At 39.1% G+C, this 15,652-nt stretch overlaps 1 protein-coding gene across 4 annotated transcripts in view; it reads left to right on the top strand.

The window, feature by feature from the left end:
• The window catches only part of SRGAP2 (SLIT-ROBO Rho GTPase activating protein 2), a gene marked incomplete at both ends in the record, with an annotated part of 230,296 nt that overhangs the window by 116,716 nt on the left and 97,928 nt on the right, over positions 1 to 15,652 (top strand). For all 4 annotated transcript variants that reach the window (XM_084246216.1, XM_084246215.1, XM_084246214.1 and 1 more), the window contains one exon: positions 6,850 to 7,012. In XM_084246216.1, coding sequence (XP_084102342.1) covers positions 6,850 to 7,012 — 163 coding nt within the window. The remainder of the gene's footprint in view (positions 1 to 6,849; positions 7,013 to 15,652) is intronic.

Here is a 15,652-nt window from a genome sequence, read left to right as displayed (position 1 = left end):
TCCCAACCATTATTTGCCAAGGGCTGTGCATTTTTAGCAGGCTGCACTCATGACCCTTCCCCAGGGCTGTGTGAGGAGCTTGAAGGACATTGATGAAAGCTGAGTCCTCGTTTGTTTGGAAATAAAAATAATAGTATTTATTCACATCTGAATAGTGCTTGACTGTTGATGTCATTTTTTTGCACCCTGTGAGAGGAACAAGTCAGAGCTGCTGTTCCAAAAGGAAAGAAAACATACTTCAGTATAGCAGTGCCCGAGCTCGGGTCCCATCTGCAGAGCTGTGAACGTAGCAGTTATTAATTAAATGGCACTTTAGTCCAGCCCGGCTTCCGGGCGTAGGCAGCCATCTTTGAAGAGCTTCAGAGAGTTTGGTGGCCAACTTGGACCTCTGTGGAGTTAGTACTTTACCTGAGATATTTAGTTGCTAAGTTTGTTGAAAGTCCATAAATAGTCTAAGTTTGTAGGAGGAAAACTGGCTAATATATTAGAAACTGAGGATGCAGCTGTTCAGACTGACCCCTTTCAGGGCACTGGCGATGGTGGTCTCTTCTGTGGACACAGGGCTTGCTGGTATCCTGTCCTTTGACTCCGGAGTCATGCCCTCTAAAGATGGTATCAAGTTTTCTTGATTTTCCTTCTGAATAATTTTTTTAGAAAAATACTTGAGGATATTTTCTCTGCTTTTTAAGGATGAGTGTGTGAGGAGGTTTGCAGCTTCTCAGCACATTCCGAAGGGATGCAGCCCCTTCTCTTTAAATGCCCAAGTATTACACAACCTAAGAGTCTGGAGGTGGGGAAAGTCAAGGAACTGTACAAACAAATGATAGATGGAAAAGCTATAAAGACAAATTTCAATCTCCTCAGCAAACGAAGTTCCCTTGGCTCTAGTGGCCTCAAATAAAATAAGGCTGTAGAGCTGCTGAAGCAGGAAACCACTGTAGCAGAACCTAAATGTGCTCCCTATGAAGTCACGTCTCGTTGACTTGCTTATTTTCCAGCCTGAAGTCTGTTTCATCTTTGTTCATGTTGGCCGGGAAACCTGTCTCTACAGTATATTTGTGTTCCCCTCCTACCACATGCCCTTCACCTCTCCTGCCCCAACACTGCTCCAAAATGAATGAATTAAAACACCTTGGAAAGGTAGACTACGCCTGAGAAAGCACACAGACTAAAAAAACAGAAATGTTGCATGAAAAGCTGCTCTAATAATAAAAGAGAATGGGACTCCCTAGAAGAAACCGACAAGAGTCTAATACTAATATTTAAAAGCCATAGGTACCTTTTTAAAACAAAAATATTGCATAGAACCCCCCTGTATATATATTTATATATACACAACAGCTCAAGTGGTGTTTAACTACTTTTGAAGCATGACTTTATAAAGGATCCTATTACAGAGTAAATCTATGAGAACAAAAAAGACTGTTTTATGAACCCAAAATACTGAAATTGGCATTATGAATCAGAGTTGCAGTTTTATATCAGTTCTGGCATCCTAGTTATTTCTAGTTCTTGTTCAGCACTAGACAATTCTGATTCACATTTACAGGTTATTGTCATTGAGATAGTTTACAATTGATACAGATGCTTGAAAAGAAAGCTATTTTTTTTTAAGTTGTGCCGCTAACATTACCTAGTAGCTGTGCCTATTTTCCGCCACAAATATTAATCGGATAAGCCCCCAAAGTATAATAAACATTACAACGATTGGTAATGAGACAGGGAGGTATTGAGCATGTGCATTATTCCTATTAGCCATGGGCTGCCATGAAACCAACTTAGGGGTCTGAGCCTTCTGTGCATGTAATGGAACTTGGCCACTGTGGCCAGCCATGTGCTCGCCAGAACAACTTTACCCGGGAAGGCACATACAGGATTGAGTTAAATAACTAAGCCTCTGCAGCTGCATTTACTTCACCAACGGCACATTTGTCATAAGTTCTGGTACCTGCATTGATTACTCCAAGGCTGGGAGGCAAAGAAGCTGACCTGGCAGTCCTTGAGACAGGGAAACTGGGTCCAGAGTCCCTTGCACATTTAAATGGAGGTTATTCATAGAATGAATCTATTAAGTTGTTTGAAATTGAATGTAATTTCAGTTTCACAGAACACGCTATTTTAAAAGCTCCTGCTCACCAAAACCAGTAACTATTCCACTCTATACTATAAGGGTGGAAATAAATACATGTAGTAAAAGTACGTGTAGCCCCTAGGAAGTTCTTAAGTAAATATAAATGTATTAGTGTAAGGTGATAAGCCATTTAATTTCTTTAGACTTCTGCTTCTGCTCATACTTTTTATTAACTTGTCATTGTTTACTCATCCTTTCTTCTGAGGGTGCTTTGGGATTTTTGCTCTGCACATTTTTCCGTGGTGTTTAATTGGTTATACTTTTCCTGCCTCACTTGTGGCTCTGTGGTGTCCATTCTATTATATCAGAGGTTCAGAGGTCTTTTTTTTTTTTTTTTTTGTCTCTCACAGAGCAGTTTTATAACCACTGACACCCCTAATGCTCTACTTTGTTCATTTAAGACACAGATGTTTATATACCTGTGAGACTGAATTATGTATGTATGTAAACTAAGAACTAATAGAGATACCAAATTATGTTCACCCATAAGGAACAGATTGAAAGTATGAAGAGCTCTGCCCTTTTAAAAAGTAAGTTAATTGCTGTGCTTACTGAGGACATGGATATTAAAGAGAAACAAGCCAATGAAAATGTAAACTAGATGATATAGGATTTTTTAGCTGAAACTGATTTGGAATCAGTTTGAAGGTTTTCTTGCAATGAAACATCAGGTGTCACTGTTCAGATCTCTTATAATTTGAATTTAGGGTTATTTCCTATTGACCTTTTTTCCTGTACTAAATGTTTTCAAGGGAGTGCATTAATTGCATTTATCTCTCAGCTGCTGTATATTTTCTATTTCTGTAGAAATCTTTTAATTTCCCTGGAATGGTAAGTGAGCAATAGTTGTCACAAAAGCATTAGGGATTTGGACTACAGAAGTGTAATGCCTGGGTCAGGAATTAGGGGTGGAGGAGAAGGCATAAAATGCCTTTAGTTTGGGGGGCCTCCCTGGTGGCACAAGGGGTTGAGCGTCAGCACTATGATGCAATCTGCAGCTACTGCAGCATGTTCTATCCCCAGCCAGGGGTGTGACCCACATGGTGCAGCAGACCTCTCCTGTGTCACCCCCTTTTCCCCTTAGCAGTGTATTTCAGTCACTTTCCCTGTTCTGCTCTCCTTTCTGTCTCTGGTGACTCCTCTCACCCCCCCCCCCCCATATCTCTGGCCTCTACCCAGCTCTTGTATGCATAAATAAATAAATCTTTTTTAAAAATGGCTATAGTTTGGACTTTACTATTCATTAATTTGAGACAATGAATGATACGGGTTAGGCAGATACTTAATTTAATGGTCTGGTGTGTTCTAGAGCCAGAGTAGGTGTGGTATGATTATTTGTTAATAATTACTTTACTATAGAAGTGGAAAAGTCATTCTAAGTTTAATTTCGTATTCTACAAATCACAGTAATTGGCAGCTTCTGGCCCTGATGGGGGGCAAGTGCTGACTTAAGAACCAAGTCACACTCACCTCACTTTCTATACATTAAATGTTGACAACTGGAGGGAGAGAAGAGGGGAAAAGTGAAGAAACAGGTTGTGTACTGTGATTAAGAACATTACTTTCCCAATTACAAGACTTGGTTTTCAATCCCAGTGTTACCACTTTTTAAGCCAGGTGACCTTGAACAAGATACTTAAATGTTCTCAGTCCATCTTTGCTCATCTGCCAATGTCTGCCTCATCAGACTATCAGAGAAACAGTGAGGAGTAACCTCCGAGTCAGTGGATAGTGCTCATACCCAACTCAGTGGTAGAGGAGGTGCTTTCTGAACTCTACCATGTGATATCCTGGACAATCTCATTGATGGCCCTCAAATCCTGAACAAATGGTACTCAATTGTGTGGGGTTTCTTATAAGGTCTTATAAGGTTCTTATAAGGTCTGCATTTTGGCACGTCCTTGAGTTTCGTCTCCCCAAACCATTTTGCTTACTATTTTGTAGATTCTTAGGGAAGCACTTCCCCTTTTGATAGAGCTTTCTGAGTGAGTACCTCCAGAATCACAAGGCATATTCTTTCAACCCACCCATCGGAAGTTGACCCACCCGAGGGCAGCTCCTTTGCCCAAATTGGGTACCCCACCTGGGATGAGAAGAAGATATTCCAATCCTTGCCTGGGGAGGCAAGAGAGGCTTATAGAGCCTTTGCAGCCTCTCCGGGAGGACACTGGCCTCTTGAAAAAGATTCTCCGCTGATTAGTTCAAAGTCTCCACCCATAAGTGATTTCTTCTTCCTGAGTCTCCCCTTTAAAACCATCAAGGTGAGGGAAAGGCTACTTTGCTTTCCTGTGTGCCATCAAATGGGCTCTGATTTTCTAAATCTAATTTATGGGGGAACATAAAGATAGAAAATTCCTCCAGTTGACCACAGAATTCTTTTCAGTAAATCAGGATTTGTCCAGGTGAGCTCCTGGCCAGAGGAGAAGACTCACCTTTTCTCAAACCAAAAACAACATTGTAGAAAGCTCTCAAACACATACCCAAGAGGACCCCCAGAAGCACCAGTCCTAAGCTAAGTCCGCATGTGTACGTCCACAGAACCTCCCACAAGACAAAAATGAGCTACATACCCCAGACCTTATCAGATTCCCCAAACCAAAATTTAAAAAAAGGAAAAGAAGTAGGAGGAGTGAGAGGGAGGAGAAGGAGAAGAAACAGAATCATCTTAACTGAAAGTTGAACTCATGCCTAAACACACAGTCAACACATACACATAGACAAACTCTGATGAAAACCAAACTTCTCTAAATTAGAAGCCAAAAAATCCTGCCATTGGTCCAACAATTGCCATGTTCTTCTGTTGACCATTGCAAGGAAAAGATCCTTAGACTGACCAACTCTTTCCCAAAAGAGAAAAAAAAATTCTCAAAAATGGTTGAGAGGCCACCAATAAAATAATTTTCTCTCCACCTTCATCTAAATTATATCAAATAGTATAGCAAAAGTGTATTAGTAAACTAAATCAATTTCCAGTCTATTTGATGCATATTTTTGCCTAAATGCATATGACAAAATAGCCAAGTAGAATTTCTGTTGACTTGGTTGGAACTTTTTATATAAGGGATCTTAGGTTGAGTTTTTAACATTGGCCTGTCAAGGGCTCACAAACCATCCCACGATAGCTCACCAGACTCCACCTCCTCACTATTTCTCTTACAAGACTGTTGTGGGGTTAAAGTTAAATAACATGAGTATATGGCCCAGCCAGATACCAGTGTACAGCAAGCCTTGATACCACAAACAACCCTCACTTTCTGTTTCTGTCCTTAGAGAAATGTAACTTGCAGATGTAGGTCTTTCTGTTGCTTAGATTAGTGCTCTGAGCTTAGTAGATAATCAGTCATTCTTTGGGAAAACAAATGTTTTCATTAGAAATGAGCTGTCTAAGGCCTCCCCGGTGGCACAGCGGTTGAGCGCTGGGTTTCGAAGCTGCCTGCAGCTGCCTGCTGGTTCGATCCCCGGCCTCTGGCGAGGGTCCCACATGGCACAACAGACCTCTCCTGCCGCCCACTGCTCCCCTCAGCAGTGTACTTCATCGGTCTGCCTGTTCTGTTCCCCGCTCTGGCTCTGGTGAATTCTCTTACCCTCCCACACTTCTGACTGTGCCCAGTGCTTGTATAAATAAATAAATAAATTTTTTTTAAAAAAAAAAAAGAAAGGAGCTGTCTAGTTTTGATATTTTGTTGTTCTTCTCAAGCAGTAGAAGGTATAGGAATACATGTGCTTAGTTGTATGAGACATGAGGTAATGGTGCAATCAGTGAATCAAAACCTCTTTACATCCATCTGTGGAACTGAAGAATGTTTAATGACTTTTTCATTGTAAATACCTCCACAGTTGTCTTCATTGTACAATAGTTGTCTTGAATTCTGTAATACAAATATGTGTGAGAATTAAGTCTGTAGTACTCTTGAGATTTTGTCTCTAGACGGAATCTCTAACTCTTATCTCTGACCCTAAACATAAGCCAAGTGACTCAGTGGCTAAGGTTGTGGACTTTGGAGTCATAATTCTAGATGGACAACGTAAAACTATGATTCTAGTCCCTGATGCCTTCTTACTGTTTCTGTGCCTCCTTCTTACTAGCTGTGGGCAATTTTCTAATCAGTTAAATGTGGATAACAGTAGTGCTTTTCTTACAATGAAATGATGACGCTTAGATGAGGTAATGCATATAAAGCTTTCACCAGGGGCCTCCCTGGTGGCACAGGGGTTAAAGTCTCAGGGCTGTCAAGCTATCGCCAGCCATTGTGGCATGAGTTCAATCCCCAACCAGGGAGCTGACCTACATGGCGCAGCAGACCTCTCCTGTCTCGCCTGCTGCTCCCCATAGCAGTGTGTTTTAGAAGATCTGCCTGTTCTGCTCCCCACTCTGTCTCTGGTGAATCCACTTACCCCTGCACCTCTGGCCTACACCCAATTCTTGTATGCATGCATAAATAAAAATAAATCTAAAAAAAACTTTCACCAAATTCCTAGACCATAGAAGATGCTCAACCGATAATCCTGCTTCTCCTCTTAGCGTTTCTTCTTCCTCTCCTTCTGATTACTCTTAGTTTCTCCTTTTTTTGCCACTAAGTTTTTAGAAAAAGAAACTAGAGGTTCAGTCTTAAGGAAAGATATATTTATTTCTAGGTTGACTTTGGTGGTTAAGATTTTGTGATGTGATATTGGCCCTGTTAACAACATTGATTTTTTTTCCTTATTATTCTCTGCAGGAAGGATCAGAATGTTCTCTCTCCAGTCAACTGCTGGAATCTCCTCTTAAACCAGGTGAAGCGGGAGAGCAGAGATCACACCACGCTGAGTGATATCTACCTGAATAATATTATTCCTCGATTTGTCCAAGTCAGTGAGGATTCAGGAAGACTCTTTAAAAAGGTAAATAGCTATTTCTAATCACAGAGATACTTGGGTGGAACAATGACACATTGTTGTAAATAAGAATGTGTGACACATTCTTGTAAAATAATCTTTTTCTTTTTCTTTTTTTTTTTTTGAGAAAGAGCATCTTGTTGACCCACTTAAAAGGCTTTACACTGATTACTCCCTGCCATGGTCATTCTCTACTCATGGAGAAAAAATATTGAATTGCCGTTTTTTGCTTTCTTTGAATTCATAGTAGTCCTGGGAAAGTAACCATTTTCAAGGTATAATCCCAAGACTGACAGCATAATTCATACTCTGCGTATACTGATAATGACTGTTTGGGTAGATTTCCTACAAGTAATTTGTGAAGCTATTGATAGTGGGGTCTTTCCGTGTCATTTCATGTTTTCCTCTTCTACATCATTTAGCAAATTCATGTATATTTATGTTTTGGCTTAGTTCTCTTTCTGAGTTTCCATCTTGACCAAGGTGAACTCATGAATTTGGTTTTTCTTATCATGACATATCTTTGTCTTTGGGTCCCTGAGTGCTTTCTGAAGTTCAGTTGTTTGCCACAGTTCCTTGTGTATAAGTTGAAAGATGACCAAGGAAAAACTCAAAAATAATTGTGATAATCATAAGAAATTTGTGGTTAAATTGACCTGTCAGCTTGAAATCAATCTCTTGGAAACCTGGGGACCTATTTTCTCCAACCTGAGCTGACAATTGAGTCATTCATTCATGAGTTTTGGTTCAGCCATTGCACATGATATACCATGTTCAAGAGGCAAATAATTTTCCCACAAGTTATAGGTATAAAGAGGATATATAGGTCTATTTCATTGATTTCATATATAAAGAAGTCATTGGCTTCCAGTTGACAAAATCCATTTTGAAATTTGAGGCTGATAGAGAAAGAACTTCAAATAAACAGAACTGTTGTCCTTAGCGCCATAGCTTAAAAAAAAAAAAAAAGCCATAGCTCTTAGTTTTCTAATTCTTATTATTAGGAAGTTTTCTAGATCTCACTAGGTCTGGAATTAGAATTAGAATCCAATTTCTTCTATTTGTACCAATATGGAAAAACAACGGATTTAGAATCTTCCCTTTGCATAATTGCATCTATGAGTGAGCTTTCCCTGTGTCTTAGAGATAGGCTATCAAAGTTACAATCATCTGACAAATAAAAAGAAGGAAGTGAGAGATAACTCCTTCCAGAGCTCATTAACTATTTTTAATGGCCCAACTGGATTGTTCTTTGGTTGGGCCCATACTTCATTTAGAGATCTAGGTGCTTTGTAACAGCACCTTGTGGTTCTAGCATCGGCTCTAGTTGCTTGACATTAATGTGAATTAATGTGTTTATGTGACTAAAATAAATGACTATAGTTTATAAGATTATATTGGCTATTGGAGATATGCTTGGAGAGTGAATTTCATGTGGTCTTTTCACACACACAAGATAACTGCAAGGATGATGTGTTAATCAACTTGACTATAGTAATCATTTCACTATGTATGTGTACATCAAATTGTCATATTATTCACCTTAAATATGTGCAATTTTTATTTTAAAACATTTTAAGAACCTCTTTCAGTGGAACCTTGGCATTAAATCAGATACCATTTCCACACTTCTCAGTGATCTTGTCAACTACTTAGATTGTTTCAGGAAGGGAAGGGTTAACAGCGTCTTCCTCCATTTTCTCTGTTTATCAGAGAACAAAGTTTTGTGAGAGATGTTCTGCTCTCTAGACTTGACTCAATCTCTCAGCTATCTTACTTCTTAGCTTCAGGAGGTTAAGGAAGAACCAGAATGGGAAAGTCTTCTAGCCCCTCCAAATCTCAGAAATATTTATACTGAAGGCAGTCAGATATCAGAGCCACAATTGTTCTTGGTTCCTCAAGTGCCATTCACATTTCACCAAAGACTAAGTCATGGTCTCGGTTTACCTCCTTTGGCTGTGTATTTCTGTGCTGGGGGTATAAGGAAAAATTTCTAATTATTCATAGGAGTGTTCATATATTGTACCTCAATGAAGAAAAATGACATATGATAACCTTCAGATAATTACATTTTAACAGACTCAATTCATCTATATAACTAGCTCCCAGATCAAGAAGCAGAATAGTTCAGTATCCCCATGTTCCATTCTAATCATTAGGGAATTGGGGATAACAATTGTTCTGACTTAACAACAGAGGTTAGTTCTGTTTGGTTTCATGATTTTATATAAATAGAATCATACAGTATACACTCTTTTGTGCCTGGTTTCTCTATCAGAATTTTGTTTGTGAGATTTATTTACATTGTTGTATATAGTTGCATATCATAGAATTTTCTCTTAATCTTACAAATTTTCATCAATTGAATTATAGTAATTACAAATATGCATGGGGTTGTTGAATAATGTTTACTGTCTCACAGGCTGAATAATATCTTCTTTATCCCTTGGGATTGCAGTATAGACAGAGAACTCTAAGGTAGAATCTGGATGGGTAGATCATAAGAGTTGATTAATTCTGTTGTGACTGAATGAGAACCACCTCTCTGCTTTCTAGTAACAAACAAAGAAGAATCCTCTTCCCCCTGACCCTTTTGTTTAGGATGTGTTGCACATGAAGAATTAGACTCCCATTGGTTAAGATGTAGCAATCAGATAAGAATCTGAAGGAGTAAGTTTGGCTGATCTGTCCTTTAATGTAAAGCTTCCTGGGGGTTGCTTTGTCTGTCAGAGTATAGACCTCTTCCACTTGACCCTTCTTGGGCTCAGCTCTGTTAGTGTGACACCTTAAGCAGTTACTTCTTCCTGTGCCTCAGTTCCTGAAAGTTAAACAACAAAAAAAGAGTTTAAGATATATGATCTCCATACTGCCTTCTAAATCTTAAATACTATATATCTGTGATGACAGGAATTCTAATCTGAGAGCTTCCTTCTCAATTTTGGGTGACCTTTGTGAAATTGTTATGTGTAAATGACAGTTCCAGAAATAAGGACAAAGTGAGTATGGACACCTTTTATTTTACCTGTCAATTTGGTCCCAGCAACAAAAGGAAAATGTGTATTTCTCTGGAGACACTGGCTTCAGGGAAATATCTTTCTCTGGTGCAGCCATGAATCACCTGTACTTTATGTGAATTTGAATCTATTTGTCACTGTCAAAAGTCATAGGTTTTCTTCTTTTATCAACTTTTTTATTTTTAAATCTTAAGATTGATGATTCACTGGCAAAGGTTATGATAATAAGGACCAACATTTTTTTAATTTTTCATGTCAGGTATAGTGTTAAGCATTTTCTATGTGTTATCTTGTTTAATCCTTACAATAATTCTCTGAGGTAGGTATTATTATTATCCCTTCTTATGAAGGAGGAAGTTGAGACTTTAGAGGTTAAGCCAAAAAAATTTTTTTGAGTCCAGTCATCTGACTTGGGTTTTATCCTAGCCTACATATTCTAAGTGTGCTGTGCAGGATAGAGGGCATTTTGGATTTTCTTACTCTTTTCCACTGAATCCAGCCACAGAGTTAACCTAACCTTTCTCTTGCACACAGACCTTCTAAGGGTATGGAGGTGTTGAACATCAACATTGGGTTGTTTCTTCTACCTGGTGTCTGGGCAGCCAGCTGGGAAGCTGGGAGTGAAATAGGGTAGTATGTTTTTCTCCCTGGGGGCTTGAATCTCTATTATGAGAGAAACAAAGACTCATTAAGTGTAAGAACTGACCAAAAATCTGGCACACCACTAATTCAGCTAATTTGGGGATGTCAGGGTAGTTGCACAATTGGCCTCTCTATGCTACTGAAGCCCCTTCAGGGGTGCTCCCTGCTGGTTTGTGGTTATGTCTGCTGGGACATAGTTCACATTTTGCATGAAGCCATGGTGGGGATTCCTTTAGCTAAATATAACATCTGGAGAAAGTAGCCTCCTGTTCACAGCTTAGGAACAGACCCACTTTGTCTAGGACTTCAGGGGAAATCGAGCCCATTTGGTGCTTCTGACATAGAAGATGTCACGTAATGAAAGCTCAGTCTGTCTAACCCCTGTTGGAACCATGATTTGGGCAAATATTATTGCTGCCACCTTCACTTGTTTAATGCGGTGGCTTCAAAAGTGGTGGCCAGTCACTGCCAAATCTGACTCCCAGCTCCACGTAGTCTCTGTGCGGGGCATGCTCTAAAGAATTCCACCAAGAATAAATGGTTTTTCCTACTTTCTGAGTTTAAACTGGAATACATTTGGGTATGCTGTTTCCTGTAAGGAAGAGGACAATCCTGTTCTTTCTCACTCCTTTCGCTTTGCTGGAACACACTGAAAAATACCTCTGACTGCTTTTCAGAGCACTGTTTCTAGTCCTTACAGCTGCTTGCACTTAGGCTTGAAAGTTGATAGATTCAGACAGTTCTAGGATTCTCAGCTGCATCCTTCTTTTATAATATTCCAGGTAACTATACTCCCAATTTACATTTAATACCCTAAGATTCTGTAATGTATAAACTTTATAAGATTCTATAATGCCTAAACTCAGGTTACATTGAGAAAGTTATGTCAGAGTTCCGATAGACCAGTAGTTCTCAACTTTGCCTTGCATGAGAGTCACTGGGGAGTTAAAAAAAAAAATCTTTGTACCTTCGAACAGGCAAAAATTTCTTAGGATGTGAAAAGCATGAACTATAAAGTAAAAGATAAATTGGACTTCATTAAGTTTTGGACTTTTAAAAAGACAGTGTTAATAAAATGAAAGATAGGAGCAAATATTTGCAACACATACACCTGACAAAGGGCTTGTATCAGTAAAAGGTAAAACTACTCAAATTTTTTAGGCAAAAGATTTTAACAGACGCTTCACTGAAGAAGATGTACATGGCCAAAAAAAGTACATGAAAAGATGTGCAATATCCCTATCAGGGAGGTCCAAATTATAGCTATAAGGAAATATGCTACATACTCATTAGAATAGCTAAAATTAAAAGGACTGACAATATCAAAGTGTTAGTAAGGATGGATGGAATTCACATATGTTGCTGTAAGACTGTAAAATGGTTCCTCTACTTTAGAAAATAGGCAGTTTCTTGTAAAGTTAAATATGTACCTAACATATGACCCAGCAATTCCACATCTAGATATTTACCCAAGAGAAATAAAAATGTGTGTCTGTACAAAGACTGTATCCAAATATTCATAACAGGATTTGTGGTCCATGTCCTAATCCCTGGAAGGTGTCCTTAGAAACCTTCTATAGAAGCATATTAGATAAATGGGAGGATTTTGTGATGGGAGTTTAAAGGTTGATTATTCAAATGATCCCTAAAAGCAATCACCTACAACTTTTTTAAAATTTTATATATTTTTTACATCATTTTTCATTTTTGTACAATGTACGCATTTTCATCTTGGTTATCATCCCCGTAAAATCCCTCCACCCCCCTTGTTTTGATCATCCTCCCTTCTCCCTCCCCCTGTACAATCACCAACAACTTTTAAGTGTCCTTGTAAAAGGGAGGTAGAGTGAGATTATAGACCAAAGAGAAAGTCCATCTGATAGAAGGCGTAGAGAAGATGCTAAGCCACTGATTTTGAAGGTGGAGGAAGGGGCCACACACTAAGGAAGCAACACTAGATACTGGAAAAGCAGGGTACAGATTCTACCAGCACCTCCTGAGGGAGCTCAGCCCTGCTGACTCCTTGGTTTCTACCCAGTGAAATTGGTTTTGTACTTCTGATCTCCAGAAGTATAAGAGGATAAGTGTGTATTGTTTTAAGCAGTTATTTGTTAAAGCTGCCATAGGAAACTGATATTCTATCTATAATAGCAAAATTGGAAACAACCCAAATATCCATCAGTGGATGAATGGAAAGGCGTATTGTGGTATATATCCTTATCTGAATACTTCTCACAATAAAAAGAAATGAAATACTGATAGAGCCAATAATGCAGATGAACTCTAAAAACATTGTGTTGATAAGCAGAAGCCAGACACAGAGAACCTTTGGTATGATTACGTGTGATCTTATATGAAATTTTAGAAAGGATAATTCTAATGTGTAATAATAGGAAGGTCAGTCACTGCCTTGGGCAAGGGTAGGGTTGGAAGGAACACAGAGGAACTCTGGCACCATGGAAATGTTATACCATCTTGATTTGGTGGTAATTACATAAGTGTGTGCATTTGTCAGAACTTCCACCTTGTACACTTAAATTGTGTGCATCTTACTGTATGTAAATTATTGTTGGGTTCAAATGATGGGGTCCGGTGTATGGGGTTCTTGGGTACTTCTGAGAACAAATTCATCAGACACCCCAGGACAAGGGGTGTTCATTTATAATGTTCTTTGATGAAATTATTGTGAATTTATCACTGTGAGGTCAGGTTGGGTTGATCTTCTGTGATTGAGAATCCCCTCTGCCCCCACTTCGGCTGATAATCTTTTCTGACCCCCACCTTAGCATCCTGGTAACTTCCACAGAGATTCAGTTTAAGTGAAGATTATCCCTCTCCCCACCTCTGCTGTTTGAACTTGTAAGACCTTTCATCCTACATTTTTCTACTCTAAGTTTCCATTATTAACATCAACAAAGTTGATTTAAAAAATAATAAAAATACCATGCCAAGGGCCCCGACCCCAGGTTATTGACTCAGAGTCTCTGAGATAGGGTCTAGGGGAATGTGGATTATAACCAGGGTGGAGAACCACTGCTGTGGATACTCTGGTTTCCATCTTGGGAAAATCAGGAGCACAGAGACCATCTGAGCTGTCTGAACCTATTTGTATTGAGCCACATTTATCCCTGCAACCGTGTTAAAGCATCTAGGCTGGTTTGTCTAGGCAACCTGTTGTGCTTCCTTCCTTTATTCTTGGAGGGTGACAAGGGTAAATCTTCAGAGAAATCAGTCACATTACTAAAGTGGAGAATGCAAAAAGGCTGCAAAGGGGGAAATATAAGAGGCTTAGCTAACACTTTTCTCCAGGACCTTTTGATATTAAACATGTTCTTCCCCTTGAGTGACTCAGTCACAAGAGAATTGCCAGACCAGTACAATCCGATTCTTTGTCTCCAAGGATGTGAATCTGACAGTAAAAGAGGAGAAAGAGATTTGAAAATAAAGGCAATATACTTTATGTACCTGCTATGGGACATATGTGAGGAGAGTGTGTTGTCATAGGGTAAGAAAAGGAAAAGAAATGGCTCACAATATTGTAGACTGGATGGAGAAAGAATGGATTTCTAAAGGTTGTATACTTGTGCTCTGCCCTTTTGAGAAAGGGTTTAACTTGGAGACACTTCAGGAGGAGAGGATGGGTGTTTACCCTTCCGTTTATTTCCGGGTCCACCCTACATCTCCACCTCCACTGTATTCTGTTTCTGCTCCTGATGGAATTTCCTCCACACTGTAACATGGCCATTAACAGTTCGTGGGGCTGTACAGCAGCCTTCCTAGTGCCTACTTCATCTTGTTAGTAGCCAAACTCTGTTCTGATTAATTGAACTTTATTTTCTCATATCTGATGAAGAGAACCTCTCTTGAAAAAAGAATAGGATGTGAAACTGAGCTTATTTGAGCAGGGGGTGGAAGGCTGCCAGACACTTCAAAGGTATCTCTGCTGATAAGGGAAGTCAGGTTTGCTGCCAAAGCCAACATTCAGGAGCTTTGCAGCTTGGGCTGTTCCTGGTGCCGTAGCTTTGGTTTCTGTGACACCAGGTCAGCTGCATCTGCATCCCCTCCCTTGGGTCTTCTCTCTGGGTGGTCCAGGGTTTTTGGTTTTTTTGGACTTAAGAAGATTCAGCTCAGAGGAAACATGTACATCAAAATGTCTGCAGTCTTTTGCTTAGGTCAGTGTAGATGTTTGCCTTTTTGGTGTTTTAATTCTCATCTATCTGTCTTTCTTTTTTGGAAGAGCCCAAGGTGCTATGTTGAAAACATACAGAGGCGAAATGGTACTTCCATCTTTATAAATCAAGGGACGATTACGAGAATCTGAAGAATGGCCATTAAAAACATGGAGTCTGGAAAAGAGTGCACTTTTGAAAACAAAAGTTTCTAAATGAAATCCTGTGTTTGAACATCACCCTAAATAGGAAAGCAAGCAGTCAATACACATTTTACTAAATGCGGTAAACACATTATGCTAAAAAAAAAAAAAAAGAGTATAAAGTCAAAGTAAAGAGAAAATCTTGCCCCCAGGGGAGTATGGGTCTTCTCAGTCTGGTAGGTCTCCCAAAATTCTGTGGGATGATGATATCTCTATTAATAAAAATGCCTACTGTAAATATTATACACTGTAGTAGGTCATAAATGTCTGTTTTCCCAAACCCTTTCATGTATTTTGCAAGGTTTTTTTCCTTAACTTTTTACAGAAGTTTAAAATACTTAGAGAAATTGTTCCTGTATATTGTATATAGCTTCATGAATTTTTATAAACTGAATACACCTATGTAATTAACACCCAGAAAAAGAAAAAAAAAAATGTTACCAGTATCCCAGGAGTCTTTGCCCTCTTCTATTTATTACCCCTTGCGAGGTGCCCACTGTCCTGACTTCCAACAAAATACATTTGCCTATTTTTTAATTATGTAAATGGGACGATATAATATTTCCGTAATTTAAATGTATTGTTCTTTTAGCCTCCATTGTTTTTGATGAGAAGTCA

The sequence above is a fragment of the Talpa europaea genome (genome assembly GCF_964194135.1).
Source record: "Talpa europaea genome assembly, chromosome: 10".
In the NCBI taxonomy this organism is placed as follows: domain Eukaryota; kingdom Metazoa; phylum Chordata; class Mammalia; order Eulipotyphla; family Talpidae; genus Talpa; species Talpa europaea.
The sequence above is the reverse complement of the archived record's forward strand: the minus strand, read 5'-3'. Positions and strand labels throughout refer to the sequence as shown.